Here is a 24,421-nt window from a genome sequence, read left to right as displayed (position 1 = left end):
CGTAGGACAACTTCGACCTTGGCATATCGAAGATTAGTAGAAATGGAGTAGTAATTCTCATTTGGCAGGAATATGTAGAAGATCCAACTACTACTTATATTGTTTGCTTACTAAATTTTCCCTATTATATTTTAAATGCTAAAGGAAACTTTAATCTCAATACATAAATATCTCATCAAATCAAATGTGAGTGATTTAACAATTCAATTATTCGAATCTTGTTAACAAAATGTTGAAGCAATGTTGTAAATGCACTCGCGTATACTTTAATAGAATCACATTACATTTTAGAGTAGATATATAAATCTTATTCACGGTTTAAAATAAATAAATATTTTAATTATAGAATAAAAGAGTGCTTATTAATTATATATACTAGAATGTATTGTTTTTTATGGCATCTCCTATTCATATCATTATATGTACAATATTTCTTCTTTTAATTTTACATTGTTCTACCTAGTTGATGGTTATTCACAGTTCTTGTCTCAATCCAGATATAAATAAAAACTACTAAGATTTTTCTTGTTTAAGAACCATAGTTTTCTCATTATACTTTAATCTAATAACATCATGCCAACTCAACTTACAAACATAAGTTTCAGGGGAATGACAGATTATAACATGTAGGCAGAAAAACTGAAAATTTCTATTGCCTGTTGTGATATCATACACTGAATATCAGAGGATACATAGGCATCAAATGGAAATTAGCTGTTTTTTTTTGGCATTTTTGCTCTTTATTCTTTTGATTCTAACATAATTGTGTTTGATCCCTTTTGTATAAGCTTGTGTCTTCTGGTTCCTATTGTACTTAGCTAAGAGTATATCCACCATCACTGGCATTCGGCCTCGATCAGCAGATGTGTTGAAACACCGGGACATGGATCGCCTCCAAAGCTTCTATACGACCAAGGGACCGAGCACTTCCTCCTCCCTAAACAAGCCTGTCATTGCACTACTTGTGTAAACTGACTCTTCCCGAGACATAAAAAGAGCGAACGTATAAAGAAAAACGCTTACTCTTTCCACGACAGCGGATGAACTAGTCGAGTGGCAACTCCCAGCAGCATAGTGTTTTCAGAACTGAGGGAAAACAATGCAAGTGAAGATGACTCAAAATGGTAAGCTTAGTTTTTCATTAATCAATGAAATGATAGCAATTACATAGCATTATATAAGGATTCATAGAAGGATCTAGACTCCTAATCGTCCTAGCCAAATCAGTTACGATACTCAACCAATAATCAGCTAGGATGAGAATCAATTCTGCTTTTCCATCATTCTCACAACAACATCCTTCCAGCTCATCATGTGGTCCTCATTGTGAGCTGGAGCATTCACAAGATGAGATGGATCAACTTCTTTGCCTTCCACGTTCATAGATGCAGCATGACATATATTACTGATTTGCTTCTTCTTTGAGTCATCTTCACTTGCATTGTTTTCAGAACTGAGGGATCCGCTAACACATAGCTGCTGCAATCACCCAAAGGGCTCCCAAAGCTTGCAAACAAAATGTTAGAGATGTTTTTGCTCGGAGGGCAACGCAGCTGGACTTTAGGCCTCCTCCCCCGTTGCCTCAGATATGAAGCCACTGCAGGCGGATTGGAACCTGAGACGTGCCCGCATACTTTTGTGATAGACACAGTGTCCACTGATACGCCTAGAGGATCCCCGGCTTCTTCCTCGAATAGTACTAGGAGGTTGTCACTAGGCTTGAGGAAGGATCTCGGTATATTGTACCTGAAAATGTTAAATCAATTGGGAAATGCAATATAATTAATTTGGCCTTTTTGTAATTTTTGTGACTGATCTTACCATATCTGCGAAGGCAAGCCGTTAGGCTGGTGAAAGGAGATCCAGTAGCGCCCGATGCTCTCACCGTTGATCCATGCTGCGCCTTTCCCCATCGTGCCAAGATTTAGCGCGACGGGATCAGTCCCCTCAGGTGCATCAAATCTTGCCTAACAACAAAATGCACCATGTATTGAAATGACTAACTAATACATCAGATTAAATGAATATTCATTCATCATATTTTGATATTAGTACACTCATAACTCACTTTGTACCATTTAAGTTGCTGTGGAGATTGGTTGAATTTGCTCCATTCTGCTTTGCTTGAGCCTTCTTCTGTGTAAAGCTGCAACTTCTCTCCTACTAATCCAACCTTAAGCAACAATAGTGACACCATTTTAACGAAAGAAAATCGACAAAAAAACACCAATTTTTCTCATGTGTAACACTACCTGATATCCCCATGAAGAAAAGGTCAAGTCTTTATCTCCAATGCTCACATTTCTCAATCCAGAAGCTCTTTTCTCCATAAATGCCCCTGAATCCTATGTTTTCATTTCAAATTTAAATGAAATGAAAGATTGATTTAGGTCTTAATTTTACTACATATGCACATAGACAAGTTTAGTATATACCGGTAGGCCAATCATAATGCTTAGCAAGGAGATGCTGTTTACTCCACTCTTCAAAGAGGCACCACTTTCCAAACTGAAGCTTTGATTCCTATAGATCCCGTGCCCCGAGCCTGAGTAAAATCAGAGCGTTGAACACGTGCATTCTTGAATGAAAAACGCGATAAATCTATGTCTACTACACTATTATCTCACCGAGAAATTCTCCATTCACAAATGTGCGCAATACATGGCCGCGAGAATCCACTGTGATCACAGAGTTCAACTCCTCGGATTGCTCATAGCTATAACGAAATCGGTCATATGTTGTAATTCCACACATTTTATTAGATTTAACACATTAAGGCAGTGATAGATAGATAGATAGATAGATAGATAGATAGATAGATAGATAGATAGATAGATAGATAGATAGATAGATAGATAGATAGAAACTCACCTTGTAGTGTACCATAGATAATCAGATACATCTTTGGTAGTGTTCATCTGCTCGAGGAGTGAGTCTGATCTCAACGAGGTATCGTTGAAAGATGGAATAACTTCATCGAATTCTTGCCATTTCTCTGGTGAATTCAGCTTCACAACTGCAGCCATTGTTCTTGTACTATATTGGCTACTTACCTGTTTTTTTAGTGAACATAAAATTTTATGATTCTGTTATAAATAGAATATGTTGTGTACAAATGTGATGTACCACTTGCCTTGGCCGTGTTGAACGCGACAGTTTTGCAGTCGGGCAAGATGCTAATCGACTTTCGTGGGAGTCTATAGGTTCGGTCTTGAAATTGCACATCAGGATCACTTGTTGCATCTTTGTTCACAAGAAATGCTGCACATTCTCCATTTTCACCATTGTAGACAATGGCCTATTTCATTAAATTAGTTTTAGTATTGAAATAATTAAAGCATGTGATGAAATTTTCTTGAATATGTTAACCTGTTGCAATGGACCTAAAGAGATATTGGTTTTTGTTCCATAAAGTATTGTTTGTGAGCACAGCTTCACTGCTGCATGAAACTCTTTTAAATGACCCCATTTTGGCTGTCTGATTAAACCTGTAAGGTTTAGAAGAAATTTTTTTAAAAAAAAAACTGATATTAAGATTTTGTGCATATTTGCTTGATATTTTACCATATTCATCCAATGGAGCTTGGTCATAGTAACTAGTTATCATAAAAGCGGATGCATTTCTTCCGAAATTGGTTCCTCCGTGATACTAAATTCGACCAAAAAAGTGAAATGAGAGATGTAATAACGAAAACCGTGTTTGGATTCGGAATGGTTTATAATGTAGACAGTGTATGTTTACCATGTAATAGTTTATGTAGCTTCCAGTCTTGTTGACTATGAATAGAGCAGCATGGTATGCGATGTCTTGAGCTGGTCTGAGTTTGGTGGTATTGCCATAATTGTCATAGCTTCACATGTACATAGACATAAAAGAAATTAGATGTAACATTTTAAAATTCACTAAAAATTAAGAGATGAATATACAATTTTGGAGAATAAAAATGTAATTTTCTTACAAATGTGTCCAGTCTTCTGTCCACATTGCTGGTTTATTTGGTGAATTTGGTCCAACAAATGTCTCTCCACACATCATCCCATTGCAAGAATTAATCTGCAGACATGAACACCAAATTTAAGTTCTTTTTAGTAGTGGGCCATTGTGGCCCAATGCAAAAAATATTAGTTGGCCAGCAGGCCCACTAAGGCTGACAAAAGGAGAAATTTGTGGTGGGCTTTACCACTGGATCGGGAGCGTCGTCTTGCTTGCACATAACCCAAGTGTTAAGAGTGCACCACTCTTAACGAAGAATCTCCGTCCAACGATCGAACAACACACAAATCCGGCGCCCCTAACGTTGGGGTCGGCGGTGATGGATCCGCGAATTTCTGATGTTAGTAAAAGCTGGTAGAGAATGAAAACTACAACACACAGAATTTACGTGGTTCGATTTACTGAAGTAAATCTACGTCCACGGGAAGAAGGGAGGGCAAGATTGTATTGCTTGATCTGGGATTACAGCTTACAACACAGACTTGCTATATGATTTTATCTCTAGAGAGCTTAACCCTCTTCTATCTGATCTAAGTTCTATTTATATCTTGAACTAAGATCGTGGCTTGCATCACCACCCTAAGTCGTGGATGTCGTGTAGGTCATGGCCTAAGATCGTGGATGTAGCGTAGGTCATGGCCTACGATCGTGGCCTGAGTTGACACCACGTGGTAGTGGGTGTGTTGGACATCCTGTATGGGTCCACTAACTCCTTGTTCGGTCGAATACTGAGACCGAACTGCTTTGGTTGCCGATCTGAGAGTAGAGCTTGATGCCGACCTGAGAGCAGAGCTTGATTGGATGGCTTTTACCGAGCTGTAGGCTGAGGCCGAACTCTTTGGTAATGCCGAACTCATACTCCTGCTTTGGTTGCCGATCTGAGAGTAGAGCTTGATAGGTTGGCTTTTACCGAGCTGTAGGCTGAGGCCGAACTCTTTGGTAATGCCGAACTCATACTCTTCCTTGGGCTTTGGGCTGATGGGCCGTCATTGCTGTTGGGCTTGTTTAGTACGCACCCCATCACTACCCCCCCCGAAAAGCGAAGTGAATCACTTCGGCGAAGCGAGTCACTTCGGCATTCTGGAAAAGGGTACGGGGGAGGCTGAAGTCAGGGGACGTGCCCTGCGCGTGACTGCATTAAATGCGGCATTAAATGCGACAGTAAAATCCGGCCGTCGAATCCTGAAAAGGTGGAATATGAAACGGTGCGATGATTTGAAATCTTTTCCAAATCTGATAAATACCGCCTTTCTTCATCATTTGAACACCTTTGCTATTGGCTTCTTCTGCACTCTCTATCTTTTGCGTGAAAAATTTCCTTCCGCTTTCAAAAATTTCCTCAGGATTTCTTCAAACTTTCAAAGAGTAAGAACCATGTCTGCTTCTTCTTCGTCTGAGTCTGGTAGCGGTAGAAAAGGGGGTAAGGGGTCTTCTAGCCGGAAAGAATCCGGGGAGAAGACCGTAGAGTATTTTCACAGTATCTTGAGTAAGGATACTGTGATATCCCTTTACGAAAAATACTCTTTTCCTGGGGGGAAGGCGGTGGTTCCCGACGATGATCATAGGGCTAACGACCCGCCGGAGGGTTATGCCACCGTTTACGAAGCCTGCTTAGAATGCGGGCTTCGTTTCCCTCTTCCCCCACCTTTTGTAGAGCTTCTTGATTTTTTTCAACTCCCTTTAGGTCAGGTGACTCCGAACTCTTGGAGGCACTTGTCGGCTTTTGCTGCCGAACTCAGTAGGTTAGATAAGGATCTGTCTCTGCGGGCAATCCTTAATTTTTTCCAATTTAAAAGGAAGGGATCTTGGTTTTACTTGATCCCCTTACAGCCTTTTAGGGCATTCTGCAAAACCAAGTGGCCGAAATGGCAAAACCGCTTCTTTTTTTATAATAGGACAGCGGCTCCGGGCTTCCCCTGGAGAGGGCCGAAGTCCGTGATTCCTCATCCTCGGTTAGAACCATTGGCCGAGCTCGATGGCGAGCTCAACAAGATTCCCATAGTTAGGAAACACTACACGGAGTCTGAGCTCGTCAAGGGCGACGTCGTGTTCGACATCTCGTCTTCGGACGAAGAGGCCGAGGGTGAGGATTTCTCTTTACCTTTATGTTCTACTGCTTTAACGAAGAAAACTAACCTTGCTTTCTTGCTTTTTGGCAGTGTACATGCTGAACAAGGCTACCCGAAAATCTTCGGAGTCCAAGGAGCCGGAGAGGCCGAAAACCACCAGCTCGGCGTCTGATGCCGAGAGGACTCCGAAAAGGCAAAAAACCTCTTCGGATCCGAAGAAGCCGGAGTCAACTTCGGCAAAGGGGAGGGGGAAGGCCCAGAAGCCCCCGAGAGCGCCAGAGAAAGACGCGGTCTTGGCGCCTCCTTCGGAACATATCTGTGAGCCGTTTTTATGGCCCACGGACTTCGCCGAGGTGAATTCTCTTCTTGATTTTCTGGCCTTGCTTTTTTTCCTGTATTTTTTGTGGTCCCTTTGTTGACTTTTTTCTTTATTCATTTTCAGAGGAACGATATGCTCTCCAAGCTCGTCGCCGTCGAACTCTCCAAAGCGTCCAATGACTATGCTGAGATGCAGAGGAAGTTGGCGGCTGCTTGTCATCGGGCCGAACAGGCTGAGGCTAACTTTGAGAAGGCCAGAGCTGCTAGGATTTCGGCCCAGGATGAAGCTCAGTTTGCCAAAAACCAGCTCGTCATCCAGCGGGAGCAGACGAAACGGAGGGATGCTGCTGCCGTGGTTGCCCAAGGAGAGGCTCTCCGTGTTTACACGGAGAAACTCTTTTTGAGCAGCCAGTTCTCGGCCTTTGTCGGTAGTCTGGTAAGGCTAATTGCCGATAAGGGCGAGCAGGGGGCCGACGTCGTGCTGCCTCTGTACAGCCGAGAGATAGCGGCTCGGCTTCAGAATCTGCCGCTCCTTGAGGAGCTCGCTTCATCTTCGGTCCTGCTTTCTGCAGACCGAGTCCGGAGTTGTCGAGCTGATCGGGACGAGAACCTGGAGGCTATCTTTGCCTCCGTGGGACCCGTTTCACCCGCTTCGACTTACCACGGAGAGGGTGAGGCCGAGCCGCTGGAGCTGGAGGCCGAAGTCGAGCGGGCCGGGCATCCGGAGAAGGAGGCCGATCAGGAGGCGGAGGCGAGGCCGGCAGGATGCGAGGCCGAGGCTGAGGTAGCTCAGGAGAAAGAAGCTGAACCAGACCAAGGAGCCGGAGACGAAGCTGACGGAGTATGATTTCGTCTCCCTTCTCTTAGTCTAGTTTCTTCCTTGTAAAATGGCCTTGAAGCCCTCCTAGTGTAAAAAAATTTTCCTTGTGAATGAAAAATTCTCTACACTTGTCTTCGTATAGCTTTTCGTACTCGCCTTTATTCCTGTTGTATTTTACTATCTGCTCGGTACAGCTGCCGAACTAATATAGCTGCTTTGTACTCAAGGAGATGGAGATACTTTACTGGAAACGGCTGTACTCTTCGGCTTTAGACGAAGCTGAGAAAAGAGCTATAGCCGATCAGACGAAGAATGACGAGCTTCTGGCTCGTTTAGTGAAGCTGGAGGCCGATATCAAAGACTTAGAGTCCGATAAGAAAGATCTGGAGGCCGAGCTGAATACGGCCATTGCTGAGAGGACTGCGTATGAGGATTACATCCGTGTGCGCGGGGGAATGACCATATCAGATGTTCAGAGTCGAGTTGACGAACTGTGGGAGGAATATCATGTACTCCGTATGAACAATGTGCTGGAGAGCCCGGCTTGCCAACAAGTTGTGACATCACTGCGGCGTTGGGCTTCTCGGTACAACATTGTTCTTTCTCGGCGCCCCTCCATAGAAAGATTCCTTCGGCATATCGCGCCAACAGATGCTCGCACTCCAGATCAAACCTCTGGTTCCCTTGTTCAAAATCCTACTCCCAGCCAACAACGAACTCCGGAACAGCCGGAAACGTCAAGACGAGAACGGGCTCAGGAGCAACCGGAATCGTCAAGACAGGGACGGACTGAAATTCGCCGAGGAGTTGTGACTATGAGCGAGCAAGATCAGCAGATGCTTATTGCAGAGACTCTTCATCGCCGAGGTGTTAGGACTTCTCGGGCTCGGGGAAGAGGCGTTGGGTCGAGGATAGCATCTCGTCGACCTGCTTATTCTTCATCTGCTCGGAACAACCGAACTCGGCTTCCAGAGGATTTTGCAGATAGGTGGCTTAACTTCAGCAACCCTGGACAGTAGAATAGTCCTTTGTAATAGCGTAACGCCATTTTGTAGGGTAGCTAAGTTGTATGCCGAACAAGATTTGAAAAATGAAATTTTGTTTTCGCTTCTAACACTGTATTTACAGCTTAGCGAAAAAATTTCATCGTACTCGTCCTCGGTCTTATGAAGTAAACTTCTTTGACCGGACTTGGGCCTTGGTCTTATGAAGTAAACTTCTTTGACCGGACTTGGTCCTTGGTCTGATGAAATAAACATCTTTGACCGGACTCGTCTTTGGTCTGATGAAATAAACATCTTTGACCGGACTCGTCTTTGGTCTGATGAAATAAACATCTTTGACCGGACTCGTCTTTGGTCTGATGAAATAAACATCTTTGACCGGAATTGGTTTGTGTTCTAATTTGGCGATTTTTGTCGCCGGGATCGAACTTTCCCTTGTCCTAATTCGGCGAGTTTTATCGCGTGGATCGGACTTTCCCTGTTAACCGAAGTGGTCTTATGCAGTAAACCTCTTTGACTAGACATGGTCGTCCCCGGTCTTATGAGGTAAACTTCTTTGACCGAACTTGGTCGTCCTAATTCGGCGAGGTTTATCGCGTGGATCGGACTTTCCCTTATTGCAGTTCGTTTCAGACGAAGTGCTTGTTAAGCTGAATCGCGGTCTTGTATCCTCCTTGGAAGCTTGGACTCACAATCGTTGGCTTATTGCAGTTCGTTTCAGACGGACTGCTTGTTAAGCTGAATTGTGGTCCTATATCCTCCGTAGAAGCTTGGACTCACAATAGTCTTTAATAATCGATCTAAAAAGGAGATCAGTCTTTAAAGAACGATATACCTTGGTACCATTTGTAAGAGACGACAAGCACATAGAGACAAAACACATAGAGAAAAAATGAAAAGGACGAAGGAAAAAAACTTTAAACCCTTTTTTTTTAAAAAAACGACAAGTAAAAGGTACAAGTAAAAAACAAACAAATAAAAACACATACCCCTATGACCGAACTAGACACGAGACGGACTGACCGGACTTTTGTCTCTTACAAGTGGAACTTCTTGAGGTTGGAGACGTGCCATGTTCGGGGTACTTGTTCTCCTGACATGTGAGTCAATTTATAAGACCCTTTGCCGAGGGCTTCTGACACCCGATATGGACCCTCCCATGTGGGTTCGAGTTTGCCCAGCTTTTCTGCTCGGCTTACTTCGTTGTTTCTCAAGACGAGATCTCCCACTTGAAATTGAAGCTTTTTTACCCTTTGGTTATAATACCGGGCTACTTGCTCTTTATACTTGGCTGCTTTTATGCACGCCAATTCTCTTCTTTCTTCGGCGAGATCTAGTTCTGCTCTCAGTCCGTCGTCATTCATTTCTGAGGAGAAATTTAGAGTTCGGGGACTGGGTACGCCGATCTCCACTGGAATTACGGCTTCAGTGCCGTACACCAGACTATACGGAGTTTCACCGTTAGAGGTTTTGGGTGTAGTTCGGTAGGACCATAGGACTTGAGGGAGATTTTCTACCCATTGTCCTTTGGCTTGTTCTAACCGAGCTTTTAACCCTTTCACCAGAATCCGGTTCGTTACTTCCGTTTGTCCGTTTGCTTGGGGATGGGAGACCGAAGTGAACCGCTGTTGAATGTTCAGCTCTTGGCACCAATTCTTGAACGTCTTGTCGGTGAACTGAGTCCCATTATCCGAGATGAGGATGTGGGGTATGCCAAATCGGCACACTATGTTCTTCCAGACGAAGTCCAATGCCTTTGAGCTCGTTATTGTAGCTAATGGTTCAGCCTCCACCCACTTCGTGAAGTAGTCCACGGCAACGATAAGGAATTTCATTTGCCGAGGAGCTTGAGGAAGTGGTCCCACTATGTCTATGCCCCATTGCATGAAAGGCCAAGGGCTTTGCATAGTGTATAGATCGGTCTGCGGCATCCTTGGGACATTTGCATGAATTTGGCACTTCGTACACTTCTTGACGAGCTGCACTGCCTCTTGTACCATGGTTGGCCAATAATATCCCCATCTCAGAACTTTTTTAGCTAAAGCTCTGGCTCCGATGTGGCTACCGCACGATCCTTCATGAACTTCTCTGAGGATGTAGTCCGTCTCTTCTGGTCCTACGCACCGCAATAACGGCTGGAGGTAAGACTTTCTAAAGAGGACTCCTTCATGAAGTTCGTACCGAAGAGCTCGGCACGTGATCTTCCGAGCTTCTCTCTTATCCTCGGGCAATTGTCCTTGATCCAGATACTGCAAGATCGGCGTCATCCAGTTCGGCGAGCTGGATACTGAATGTACCTCGGCTTCATCAATGCTTCGATGCATTAATTCTTCCGCCTTTGAGCTCGGATCTGAGGCCAATTTACTTAAGGCATCTGCTCGGCTATTTTCCGCTCTGGGAATGCGGATTATCCGAAAATAGGAGAAACTTCGGCTGATGCTTTGCGCTTTGTCCAAATACTTCTTCATTCTCTCGTCACGAGCTTCACTTGTACCCAACATGTGATTTACTATGACTTGTGAATCACAATGGACTTTGAGAGATTTGACGAGCAGACTTTGCGCTAACTGGAGTCCGGCCAGGAGGGCTTCGTACTCGGCTTCATTATTAGTAGTGGGGAATAGGAAACGAAGTGAGTAGGTTACCTCGTGTCCGTCGGGAGCGACAAGTAAAATACCAGCTCCACTTCCCATCTTGTTTGAAGCTCCATCTACGAATCCGCTCTAGCAGTCCGGCGGCTCTACTTCGGATTCCAAGGGCTGTGCTAGTTCGGCATTGGCAGAATTCTTCTGTTCAGCAATAACGGGAATTGCTTGATCGAACTTCGCTTCTGCAAGAAAATCCGCCAAGGCTTGTCCCTTGATGGCTTTCCGAGGTAGATATTCAATTGTGTGCTCTCCCAACTCTATAGCCCACTTGGCGATTCTGCCTGATGCTTCTGGTTTGGTCAACACTTGCCGAAGTGGCAGATCAGTTAAGACGCATACCTTGTGAGCATAGAAGTATGGCCGCAGTCTCCTTGCTGCATTTACTAATGCTAGAGCAATCTTTTCCAGAGGTTGATACCTGGTTTCTGGACCTCTTAATGCTCGGCTTGTAAAATAGATGGGAAGCTGCTTTAGGCCTTCTTCTCGTACAAGCACCGCGCTGATGGTTTGATCCGATGCCGCTAAGTATAAGAATATTACTTCGGCTTCGGTTGGAGCAGAGAGAATAGGAAGCTCGGCTAGATAACTTTTGAGCTCGTCAAAGGCCCTTTTCTGCTCGGCTCCCCACTCGAACTTTGGTGCCTTTTTCAACACCTTGAAGAACGGCAGTTGCTTTTCGGCTGCTTGGGAAAAGAATCGATTCAGTGCGGCTAGACATCCGGTTAGCCTTTGCACGTCATGTATGGACTTCGGCATTGCCATGTTCTGAACGACTTGAACTTTTGAGGGGTTTGCCTTGAGTCCGTCCTTTGAAACCCAACAACCCAGAAACTTTCCCGAATCTACCAAAAAGGTACACTTTTGGGGATTAAGTTTGAGGTTGGCTTTCTTGAGCACGTTGAGAGTGGACTTGAGGTTGTGCTCGTACTCCGAAGTGCTTTTGCTTTTGACGACTATATCGTCAACATATACTTCGACCTCCTTTCCAATCAGGTGCCGAAAAAGCTTGTCTACCATCCTTTGATAAGTGGCTCCGGCATTCTTTAAACCGAATGGCATCTTTTTATAAGCGAAAATGCCGAAATCAGTAATGAAGGCCGTTTTTGAAGCGTCAATCTCATCCATTAAAACCTGATGGTATCCTTTGTATAGATCAAGAAAACAAAAAATTTCAAAGCCTATCAGAGCTTCTACTTTTTTATCTATGTTCGGAAGGGGATAGCAATCTTTGGGACAATGCTTATTTAGATCGGTGAAATCTATGCACATCCGCCATCCTCCTTCCTTTTTCTTGATCATGACAGGATTGGCCACCCACGAAGGATACTTCACTTCGAATAACACATCCGCCTTCAATAATTGACGGACTTCGTCATGGATGACTTGACTTCGTTCTGCCGCAAAGAGTCTTTGCTTCTGTTTTATCGGCCGGACCGAAGGATCAATATTTAAACGATGAGTGATTACCTCGGGGGGCACTCCGGTCATGTCCAACGGAGACCATGCAAAGACGTCTTTGTACTCCTTGAGGAGCTGGATGGTTTTTTCCCGAAGTAGAGGCGTTCCCGCGAAGCCGATCTTAACCGTTCTGGATGGATCGTCTTCGTACAGCTGAACTGTCATCGAATTCGGCTCCGGTATGACTTCGGTCATTGCCTCTGACTCCGGCTGCTGTGATTGCTATGCTTGGTGGTGCCGATCTGACTGCTCGGCACTTCTAAGCGCAATTTGCAGACATTCCTTTGCTCTCTTTTGGTCACCTCGGATGACCGCTATCCCTCCTTTAGTAGGGATCTTGATGGTGAGGTGATAAGTGGAGCAAATGGCCCGAACTGTGTTGAGCCAGTCTCTTCCCAGGATGACGTTGTACGGGGACCGAGCTTTCACCACGAAAAACTCAATCATCGTACTGGAGCTAGTAGGCGCTTTCCCCACCGTGATCGGAAGGCTGATAATACCTTCAGGGCGGGTGTCCTCCTGGGCGAAGCTCTTCAGGGGAAGCGGAGCCGGGCTGAGCCGAGCTGGGTCCACTTCTAGTTTGTCGAAGCACTCTTTAAAAAGAATGCTGACTGACGCTCCTGTATCCACAAACACCCTGTGGATCAGTTTGTTTGCCACTCCGGCTTGGATGACAATGGCGTCTTGGTGAGGAGAGATGGCCGGGACGGGATCAGCATCCGAGAACGTAATCACTTCGTCCTGCTTCAGCCTTTTATGCGTTGGCTCTTCTCGATTGGAGCCTCTGCGCTCTGACTTCAGGGACGACTTGGTCTTCCCGGCAGGGAGAGCGTCAATAGTCAGGATTACTCCATCATATTGCGGCTCGTCATCGTCTTCGGGATCCGGCTGCCTTTTCGGATCCTGAGGAGCGCAGTTCGCACCTCTCTGCTTCTTATTCTTCTTTGACTGCTTGCTTTGGTATTTTTTCAATGTCCCTGCCCTCACAAGAACATCGATACCTGCAGCCAAGTTTCTGCACTCCTCGGTATCGTGACCGTGGTCTTGATGGTAGGAGCAGTAGTTATCCTGGGGTCGGCGCGCGGCAGATTTCGTCATCCGCTTTGGCTTTTCGAACAGGTCAGAGTGTAGTTCGAAAATTTCCGCTCTCGGCTTGTTCAGCGGTACGAACTGAGCGGGCGGCTTCTCGGGATTGAGACGGGGTCCCAATCTGTCTTGCACCGGAGTCCTTTGAATCCTTTCAAAAGGAGTTCGGCGAGGATGTCCCTGATCGCCAAAAGGAGTTCGGCGAGGATGTCCCTGATCGCTATGATCGGGCTTCCTCCTGTCTCCTCGGGACGATGAGCTGTCTAACGACCGTTTGCGACGGTCTGCCTCATCGGCCCGGGAGTACTGGTCCGCAATGTCCCACATTTCCTGAGCTGTCTGCGGACCGCACTCAACGAGCTTCCTGTAGAGAGCTCCGGGCAAGATTCCATTTTGGAATGCCGAGATGACAAGCAGATCGTTGAGATCGTCTACCTGCAGGCATTCCTTGTGGAATCTTGTCATAAAGTCGCTGATTTTTTCGTCGCGACCTTGACGAATGGAAAGCAGCTGAGCCGAAGTGATTCGGGCTTCCGCTTTCTGAAAGAACCTCCTGTGGAAGGCATCCATTAGATCTCGGTAAGATCTGATGCTGCCCTGGGGGAGGCTATCGAACCACCTTCTCGCGTTCCCGATGAGCAGCTCGGGAAACAGCTTGCACATGTGGACCTCGTTGAGACCCTGGTTCGCCATGTTATACTGATAGCGCCCCAAGAAATCGTGGGGGTCCACGAGCCCGTCGTAAGTCATCGACGGAGTTCGGTAGTTCTGTGGTAGGGGAGTTCGGGTGATGTCGTCCGAGAACGGAGTCTTCAGTGCTCCGTACACGGCGAATCCGATATCTCGTCGGTATGGAGGAGATTGAGTTCTCCTGTGATTCCGGTACCGAGGAAGAACAGGAATATGTCGGGGTTGAGGATTCTTCTTCCTGGAAGACACGGCACTACTGCGGTAGTGACTTTCATGTCTGGATGAGGAAGGAGAATCCTCCGTTTTCGTCTTCGGCTCTTGGCTCTTTTGCAGGAAGGCTAAGAACTCATCCTGCTTCTCAGCCAAGAACAGCTTGACAGCCTCATTCAAATCAGGCTGCTGGGAAGACTCAGTGGGACGATTTTTGGAGCGGCCTGTTCCTTCGCCATGAGAACTGGTGGTGGATTTATCCCTAGGCTGTTTTCCAGACCTATGGGATGGATTGGCTTCCTCCTGGTTCTCACGGGCAGGAATACGGGTACTCTGCGATCTGGTATGCATTTTTTTGGGTGGAAAAAATGGATCAAAAATTCGCTTTATCACAAATTTTGTTCTCTGCTTCCCACAGACGGCGCCAGTGATGGATCCGCGAATTTCTGATGTTAGTAAAAGCTGGTAGAGAATGAAAACTACAACACACAGAATTTACGTGGTTCGATTTACTGAAGTAAATCTACGTCCACGGGAAGAAGGGAGGGCAAGATTGTATTGCTTGATCTGGGATTACAGCTTACAACACAGACTTGCTATATGATTTTATCTCTAGAGAGCTTAACCCTCTTCTATCTGATCTAAGTTCTATTTATATCTTGAACTAAGATCGTGGCTTGCATCACCACCCTAAGTCGTGGATGTCGTGTAGGTCATGGCCTAAGATCGTGGATGTAGCGTAGGTCATGGCCTACGATCGTGGCCTGAGTTGACACCACGTGGTAGTGGGTGTGTTGGACATCCTGTATGGGTCCACTAACTCCTTGTTCGGTCGAATACTGAGACCGAACTGCTTTGGTTGCCGATCTGAGAGTAGAGCTTGATGCCGACCTGAGAGCAGAGCTTGATTGGATGGCTTTTACCGAGCTGTAGGCTGAGGCCGAACTCTTTGGTAATGCCGAACTCATACTCCTGCTTTGGTTGCCGATCTGAGAGTAGAGCTTGATAGGTTGGCTTTTACCGAGCTGTAGGCTGAGGCCGAACTCTTTGGTAATGCCGAACTCATACTCTTCCTTGGGCTTTGGGCTGATGGGCCGTCATTGCTGTTGGGCTTGTTTAGTACGCACCCCATCAGGCGGTAAATCAAACGAGAGGCTGGCGCGGAGAAACTCTCTCCGTCGGCAGCAAGAAGGTTCAATTTCGTATTGCTCAAGTTTTGTGGCAAAATAATTCTTCATTCAATTCATCGATGGATTTCCCCATACAATGATATAATCTCTCCTATTTATAATACTAGATACTAATACCCTAACTTAATGACCAAGAAAATAATATAAGAAAAGAAGATATGCAAATCCCTACTATATCTAAACTAAATAATAATAGGCTCGTAACAACTCCCCCACGGTTAAAATCCACATTGTCCTCAAGGTGGGAACCACGACACAATGACGATCTTCGCGAAAATATGCTTTGGTGAGGCGTCTTCTCCTGGATCAAACACATATCGAACAACTAAACGTTTCCCTTCATCCCCTCCATCAAAAATCAACAAAGGAGACCCCATGTAGTCCGCAAAATTCCATCCCAAAACGAAAAGCTCGTCCATGCTTCCAAGAATGCTCAAACATGGCGTGTCATTGCGCGGAGGGATCAACCTAGCATCGGTGTCGAGTGATGTTGATCGAGGATTCAGCCGTGTAGGATCCCTAACATGCAAATTCCCACAGATAAAGACAATCTCCTTCAAACGTATTGGAAAGGACGGTGCAACTTTGTTTCCAACTAATGCACATCGATAAGCACCACAATTTTTGCTTAAACAATTCTCAACAACATCGTTAGATGTCATTCGAGCAGCATCGAGAGATGCGACGACCTTCTTCACTTCCTCAATGGAATCAACCTCCTCGTCGTCATCTAACAATGTTTCTTCCTCTCCACTGATATAGGGGCAGCATGGCGGAGAGATCACAGCGGGTGGGGGTAGTTCATCTAACAATCCGCTCTCCTCTCCGCTATCGTCGTCGGGGATGCAAGATGGAACTGTTGGGGGATGATTCGAAGATGGGACAGCAGCTACAGCGGGTAGTGGCGCTGCCGAATGGCCGTGGCTTGTCATGCTCAAGCAAGATGGTGAGCGTTGTGGTGGTGGCGGCGGGACAACAATGACAGTTAGTTGTGAGTTGCTAGATGGGTCATGGTCGACATCAACGTCTTCATCATATCCCTCAGAGTCACCATCATAATCAGGGTAATATATAGAGGCGTTGTCTTCATAATCCCGATTACCCATCGACACCCGAGCACCCGGCAGGTCCCAACAGGATGGTTGGCGAGAAGGCCCGTGCTGCGGCTCCAGAAATTGACGACGCGGGAACCCCCTGTACGTGGGCGGCGGCCCGTAACGAGTTTGGTGGAGGTGGTGCGGCCGGCGTCTATCCGGTTGATATGGAGGCGGCGGTGGGTACCTATCCGGCTGGTGGTGTTGTGGCCGTCGGTACGTAGGCTGGGTGTAAAGCCGACGCTGCTTGTCCCAATCAGTGCCGCCACGATCAGGAAGACCGTTAGGTGGTTCTGGATCAGGCCGTTGTGGTGGTTGAAGCTTCCCCCGTCGTCGGTCCTTCGCGTCCAAAAGCGACTCCAATTTGTCGAATCTAGCCATGATCTTCTCAAACCCAAGGGACAAGGGGTCGCCCGACCACGCCACGTCGATGCAGTTGTGTGACATGATAATGGAAAAAATTGGATGTTGATGTCCTTCCACGTAGAAATTGACCTCTAATTAGGGTGAATGGATGCGGAGGGTGAGAACCGATGAAAGCACCAGTTGTTAAGAGTGCACCACTCTTAACGAAGAATCTCCGTCCAACGATCGAACAACACACAAATCCGGCGCCCCTAACGTTGGGGTCGGCGGTAAATCAAACGAGAGGCTGGCGCGGAGAAACTCTCTCCGTCGGCAGCAAGAAGGTTCAATTTCGTATTGCTCAAGTTTTGTGGCAAAATAATTCTTCATTCAATTCATCGATGGATTTCCCCATACAATGATATAATCTCTCCTATTTATAATACTAGATACTAATACCCTAACTTAATGACCAAGAAAATAATATAAGAAAAGAAGATATGCAAATCCCTACTATATCTAAACTAAATAATAATAGGCTCGTAACACCAAGGCACACCGGTGTCGAGGCCCATAGCCATCGCAGCGGCCCAACGGACATACGACAGCCCACTATCACCAAAAGCTTTTTCCACATTTTGATATTCATTTTCGATCTGAATTAATGTATTTTTGGTATTTAATTATTTATTGCCAATTCCAACACAATATTTGAGAATTTGAAATATAATATTTCTAACCTGGGAAATAATGATGGGTCCTCCTTGAGAAGCATATAAATTCTCCGATTTCAACATGTTCACTATTTTTGTAGTGAAATTTTGCATGTAAAACTATCACCAAAATAGATCAAATGTAAAAAAAATTTATAATATAACAATTATTATGAAATATATAATATTAATAGTATATTTAGATCTAGAAAAAAAGAAATTGGTACCTTAAATGGTTCGTTATCGGATCGGAATTGTACGTTGGGTATGTCATGAAGCCAAAAGGGCAATCCTCTGAATTAACAAAAAATCAATTATAAATATGATTAATTTCAAAGGAAAATATTTAATAAATGGTTTGAGCAAATATTAAATTTTATAAAATGGCAATAATAATATAAAAAAAAGGTTTAACTAATTTACCCATAAGACCATTCACCCTGGATAAATGGCCCAATCCGAAGGCAAACATACAAGCCATGAGAATGTACTTCCTTAATAAAACTCACCAAATCACGTCTTCCACTGAAATCATACTGAAATTTCATCGGAAAAATACATCAATATTAATTGTCACGTTTCAATACTATTTTAATACGTCAAGTCTATATTGGAATGAAAGGAAGAGTTTATAATTAAATATACTAATATTTACTATTCTATTTAATTCGGTCGAAATTGTGTTGACAAATAGTGTGCAACTAAATGTACGACATACCTGTCCTGGCTGGGGCTCGTGAAGGTTCCAAAAAACGTAAGTGTCGATGGCGTCTAGTCCCCCGCTTATGGCTTTGGATATTAGTGATGGCCACATCTGTATAATTAGTTGGTAAATCAACACTACAATTTTGTGGCTTTTCCAATTTAACCACAGAATTAACACAACCTTTCACCAAATTCCCATAATTAAGGGAAAATGAAATAAAGTAGTAGTTCATGATAGTGACGATATGCCGGTTCAAAAATAGGTAATTTTGTTCCGGAAAAATTAAACCGAACCGGCCAACAAGAAATTTCACAATTGTGATTTTGAATCGAAATCGATGGCCACATCAGTTTTACCTGATTTCCCATGAAATTTTTAGATTTTCTACGATTTTTCTAATTTTCGACTAGGATTGATCACCATTTTACTATTGATAATGTTTTAAAAAAGAGATATATAAATAAATAAACCAACTAAAGATTCAAAAAAATAAATAAACCACCAACTGATAAAATGGTTCTCCAATTAGGCCCGTCAAGGCATATTACGGTTCAAAAATCCAATCCGATCCGATCCGATCCAATCCAATCCGATCCGATCCATTTTAACCCTACATCTCTAGTAGTTCACGAGGTGGTATCTGTTACTTTTGGAATTAATCACCCTATTCATTTTCACTTCACGTGATTGCTTATAGAAAATTGGAATTCAAGAAGAAACAAGCTTTTGTGGGCTATACCACTTTTGCTCCGTACATTTTGTAATTCAAATGTGCACACACAAGAAATTCACCCAAAACTAGAAATTCCAAAAACACAATATTGATATGAAATGCAATTTTCATTTCTAAATTATATATTTTGTGTTTAAAACAAGCACATATCCAACGATACATACAAATCAATTTTTTGGACAATAAATTAGAAAAAATCTTTTCCTTTAAATCAATAGCTAGCATAGCCATAATTACAAGTTACAACTCTTGTTTACGTCAACATTTGATTCAAAATCCATCAATAATCACTAAGGCAAAACAAACAAATATAGGGAAAAAATTAAGTAAACCAAATAATTTTGTTAGGAAAAAAATTAAGTAGGCCACACAAATTGTGTTTGTGTGTGAGAGAGAAAGAGAGAGACATACATCAGGTGTGCTTCTAGGATAATGGATTGAGCCGGAGAAGATGAGTTTCCGGTGGCCGTCGATGATGAGCGACCTTCCGTCATAGGTAACGGCACCGCCACTTGCACCACCCACCGCCGTCGCAGCCACCACCGCGCCCAACAACCACACCCACCGCCACACCACCATTCTCATTTTTAATTTTCTCTAAATACTATTAAATCTCTCTATAAGTCTATATATATACCAAAATGGCCAAAAAATCTAACATTCCAACTAATGTTAGTCAAACGTATAAGCAAAGAAAATGAAAATGAAAACCCAAAAAAATGCAAAGGAGAAGGTAAATAATAAGGAAATATGCATGAATTATAATAACCCAAAATTCCTGATTTTTATTTAATGAATAAGGAATCTGCTTAGGCATCAGTATCTGTATTTAAGTAATAGTAGTAAGGAAAATTAATGATGAAAAGAGTCATCAATTAAAGACCTAAATTTTTCAGTCACATCTCCTTATCATGTGAGGAGATGATTGGCGAAACAAATTTTGACAGCTTTGATTTTGAACAAGAAAGCATTTTTCGCATGATTCACTTACTTTGCTTGATACCAATACACTAACTAAATTCTTATAAACATAATTTATGTCGTTAATATGAAAATATAAATATGCTAGTATTTAATTTTATTTTTGGAAAAGAAAGGCGTGTTATTCCAAATAAGATAGTACAAAATCTAAGAGCCAGGTTGGAAACAATAGTCGATTTAGAAATAATTACATCTAGAGAAATAATATAGGTGATTAGTAGCTAAATTGGCAAGAAAAAACAATTTCGATTTAGAAATAATTACATCTATAGAAATAATTACATCTAGAGAAATAATTACATCTAGAGAAATAATATAGGTGATTTAGAAATAATTACATCTAGAGAAACAATAGTCGATTTAGACCATGCATGTACATTATTTAAATCATGATTTGTAAGAAAAACCATGTTTATAATTTCTTAATTCAAGCAAAGAAATTTTGCAATATGAACCTACGAATGTTCACACATATATAGTACTAGTACATTATATACTTCATTTGGCATAGGATATTAAAGAAAAAAATACTCTCATAAATTCATAACATTGTATGCTTAATTTGGAATAAGATACTTTTAAAAACTAGTAGTACTTATCATAAGCTCATAACTGTTTGATTAACTAGTTTTATTTTCCCAAACATATATACCAGGTGGGTCACTATCATTCTAACCTCTTAAAAAACTAGTAGTACTTATCATAAACTCATAACTGTTTGATTAACTGGTTTTATTTTCCCAAACATATATACCAGGTGGGTCATTATCATTCTAACCTCTTAAAAAACTAGTAGTACTTATCATAAACTCATAACTGTTTGATTAACTGGTTTTATTTTCCCAAACATATATACCAGGTGGGTCACTATCATTCTAACCTCTTAAAAAACTAGTAGTACTTATCATAAACTCATAACTGTTTGATTAACTGGTTTTATTTTCCCAAACATATATACCAGGTGGGTCACTATCATTCTAACCTCTTAAAAAACTAGTAGTACTTATCATAAACTCATAACTGTTTGATTAACTGGTTTTATTTTCCCAAACATATATACCAGGTGGGTCACTATCATTCTAACCTCCCAATAGTACATAGTAACCAATAAATTTAGCCAATTGGCCTAAAATATGTACTACTAATCTACTATAATACGCCATCTGTTCTATAGTAGTAGAGACATTTCTGGTGGAAATCGTCGTTGTAGATTGAAGGAATTTTGGGGAGTGGAGAAGAACAGTTGGAGAACTGTGTTGTATGTATAGTTTGCGAAGAATTAATATTGTAATGAACTAAATAACGCACTTGATGAAGTTATAACCTCAAATAATGAAGTGATATGAACATAATTGTATTATATGCATAGTTTGTGAAGAATTATAATTTTAATGAACTAAATAACGCACTTGATGGAGTAATAACATCAATTAATGAAGTAATATGAATTGAACCGTGTTGTATGCATAGTTTGCAAAAAATTATATTTGTAATGAACTAAATAACGTACTTGATGAAGTTATAACCACATATAATGAAGTAATTAACCACTGAAATGAAGTATCAAAACTACTGGAATGAAGTAACAAATTACAAACAAATAAATGTATCATTATATTGTCAGAAAACAAATATTACAAACTAATAGATAAAGTGATGGAACTATCTGAATTAAGTAATAGCTTGGTTAAATGAATTAATATATAATGAATGCATAATATTAGAAATGAAAAGAACCAAATGACTATTAATATTGACGTATAACATATTGTCCTAATAAATTGAAAAATACCAGTGCAGAACTTATTTTTAGTAGGTATTACTTCATTTTAGTAGGTGTTTACTTCATTCCAATAGGTTTATTACTTCAATCCAGTACGTAATAAATTGAAAATGAATATATTTTTACTTCATTCTAGTACATTTATACTTCATTCAAGTAAGTGTATTACTTCATTCCATCCATTACGTAATAAATTGGAAATGACTATTAATATTGACGTATAACATATTGTCCTAATAAATTGAAAAATACCAGTGCAGAACTTATTTTTAGTAGGTATTACTTCATTTTAGTAGGTGTTTACTTCATTCCAATAGGTTTATTACTTCAATCCAGTACGTAATAAATTGAAAATGAATATATTTTTACTTCATTCTAGTACATTTATACTTCATTCAAGTAAGTGTATTACTTCATTCCATCCATTACGTAATAAATTGGAAATGAATATTTTTTTACTTTATTCCAATAGGTTTATTACTTCATTCAAATGTGTCATTACTTAATTCAAATAGGATTTTAGTTCATTCCAATAGGTTTTCACATGATTCAACACATGTTTCTTTCAAATTCATTGAATTTTTTTTTACTTTATTCACTGTAAATAATTGCACAATTTATTCCAGTAGGTTTATAACTTCATTCCAAAAAGTTAATACTTCATTATACTAGGTTTTTACTTTATCCAGTAGGACTCCAAATTCTTCTACAAATACTTCGTTTCTGCAGTGTCTACGGAAGAGCCTTCAGCTTCAGAAAACCAAAACTTTGACCCAATAATTGAACAAATAGATTGACTAGGAATGTAAGTTACGAAGTAAAGACTGAGTAAGCTTCTAAAGCTGGATCCTTTAAGGAATTTCCCCTACAGACAACAAAAAGATAAGTTATTAAGCTCCACAGAGATCAATGAAAAAATCAATATCATCGTTACACCGTTTTCTACTCTGTTAATCGCAACATGGAAAGTACAGAACAAACAACATGAAACAACTAGCGACAGCAGCAGGAAGAAGAGGGAGAACATACTCGGAAGAAATGATTTGCTCAAACAATATCTTCATCATATCAAGTGTACGCTTCATTCTCAAAAGATTTCTCGTGTTACTCCTGATTGCCTCAGATCTAACATCTTTATCTATCATCACTGGCAGCACAGATACTGATTTTGAAGCCTCCACAAGATCCTTCACCTGAAATGAATCGTACAAGAAATTAGGCAACCGTGTCGAACAATACAATACCAATCATACATCGCCTCTCATAGTCATATATATATCGCGAATCAACGACTAGCTTCAAGGACATATGATTATGGAGCAAAAACATACTCCACATACCAAGAGAGATCAAACCTTACATTACATCTGTTCAATTATGGATGGTGGCTGGTACAACGCATCTGCGACTATGGTGAGGTGACGGCGCTGAAAGGGCGTGACAGCCGTGAGAGTGACGGCAGCACATGCCGTCTCACGCCGGCGATGGCAGCGGTACCGCCAAGGAGGGCCAAATGCATTGAGGACGACGAGTTCTAGGGATTTCAATTTTGTTTAGAGAGAGAGAGTTGGATGGAGGAGAGATTTAGACGGAGGAAATAAGAGAAGATGAGATGGGGTAGGAGATGAGCTCATATATGTTTTGACCGAAATACCCCTGCATTGAAGTAAATTGTCTACCTAATGAAGGAGCGAAATTAATATAGCATGGTCTAATCTCATCCATTAAACCCTAGATCTAAGGGCCCTAATTTGGTCTCTAGTTCGGTCTTTAAGAGTGGATTTGTGAATAATGGGACTCTATATAGATATATTCTGATCTAAAAATAGTTATATATATTAAACAATTAAATAACAAAATATAGAACAATAATAAAAGTTTACAAACAAAACCGAATAGAAATCTGACATAAGAAACGAAAATGAGCTACGCAGACAAAGTTGAATTTTTCCAAGATGATTTGATGACTTAGTCTTTTACATGTAATTATTTGTGGACAAAGGGTAAACTAGTCTTAGAAAATTGTTACTTTTAAGATGAACTAATTCCAACTAAATCAGCAATAAACTTAACAACTTTTTATTAATATTTTATTTTTATGGCTGATCACATTGTGGCCATTTAACATCACTCTGGAAGGAATCTGTAAAATAGCCATCTTTGTTCACCATTTTCAGTCTTTTTCAAAGCCAGGTCAAGGCCAGTGGCTCATCGCCGGCATCGGAGGACAAGAGCACCAGCCAGCACATGCCGTGGAGGTGTTCGTTCAGACACACGAAGAACTCCACGGCACCATTGAAGCAGGGCAGTGGAGCTGTCCGGAAGGAACGCCGGCTTACACCACAACAAGGTCGATGATAGGAACCCAACGATAGGTGACGCTATACGCACGACGAGCATGCATGAGGAGGAACCAGCGATCGATGGGGGACCAACAACCAGCGTTGAGCAAATCGAGCAGCACAACAACATGGCCGATAGCAAGACCAAGACCCTGAAGAAGTCAGCCCAGCCGAGGAAGGAGCGACTCAAACGCCGCACGTCTCGACCCAGCAAGTACAAGGATGTTGTGTCAAGAT

The 24,421-nt window shown here is 42.2% G+C and overlaps 1 protein-coding gene across 2 annotated transcripts; it reads right to left on the bottom strand.

Moving 5' to 3' along the window:
• Positions 1-629: 629 nt before the first annotated feature.
• On the bottom strand, positions 630-20,078 carry LOC121778615 (beta-galactosidase 16-like). 2 transcript variants are annotated; one of them, XM_042175997.1, is made up of 18 exons: positions 19,490-20,068; positions 18,358-18,453; positions 18,063-18,175; positions 17,867-17,933; positions 17,667-17,759; positions 3,960-4,054; positions 3,743-3,851; positions 3,565-3,649; positions 3,370-3,488; positions 3,134-3,298; positions 2,872-3,053; positions 2,628-2,716; positions 2,436-2,545; positions 2,253-2,345; positions 2,069-2,173; positions 1,822-1,967; positions 1,024-1,746; positions 630-947 (listed from the first exon to the last, which is right to left on the bottom strand). In XM_042175997.1, the coding sequence occupies exons 1-17, from the start codon at positions 19,661-19,663 to the stop codon at positions 1,380-1,382; spliced, it is 2,208 nt and encodes a 735-aa protein (XP_042031931.1). In that variant the 5' UTR covers positions 19,664-20,068; the 3' UTR covers positions 630-947; positions 1,024-1,379. The 2 variants fall into 2 exon arrangements, with proteins under 2 accessions (XP_042031931.1, XP_042031932.1); XM_042175998.1 differs by lacking the exon at positions 630-947 and having other exon boundaries at positions 1,605-1,746; positions 2,076-2,173; positions 19,490-20,078.
• Positions 20,079-24,421: the final 4,343 nt, after the last annotated feature.

This window comes from Salvia splendens, chromosome 19 (assembly GCF_004379255.2).
Source record: "Salvia splendens isolate huo1 chromosome 19, SspV2, whole genome shotgun sequence".
In the NCBI taxonomy this organism is placed as follows: Eukaryota; Viridiplantae; Streptophyta; class Magnoliopsida; order Lamiales; family Lamiaceae; genus Salvia; species Salvia splendens.
This window is presented reverse-complemented; position numbering and strand designations above follow the sequence as displayed.

Coding starts and splice junctions, on each gene's coding strand:
- LOC121778615 (XM_042175997.1), bottom strand. CDS start 19,663: ATGAGAATGGTGGTGTGGCGGTGGGTGTGGTTGTTGGGCGCGGTGGTG. Junction 3,489..3,564: donor AGCTCCATTGGATGAATATG/GTAAAATATCAA, acceptor TAAACCTTACAG/GTTTAATCAGACAGCCAAAA. Junction 3,299..3,369: donor CTTTAGGTCCATTGCAACAG/GTTAACATATTC, acceptor TTAATGAAATAG/GCCATTGTCTACAATGGTGA.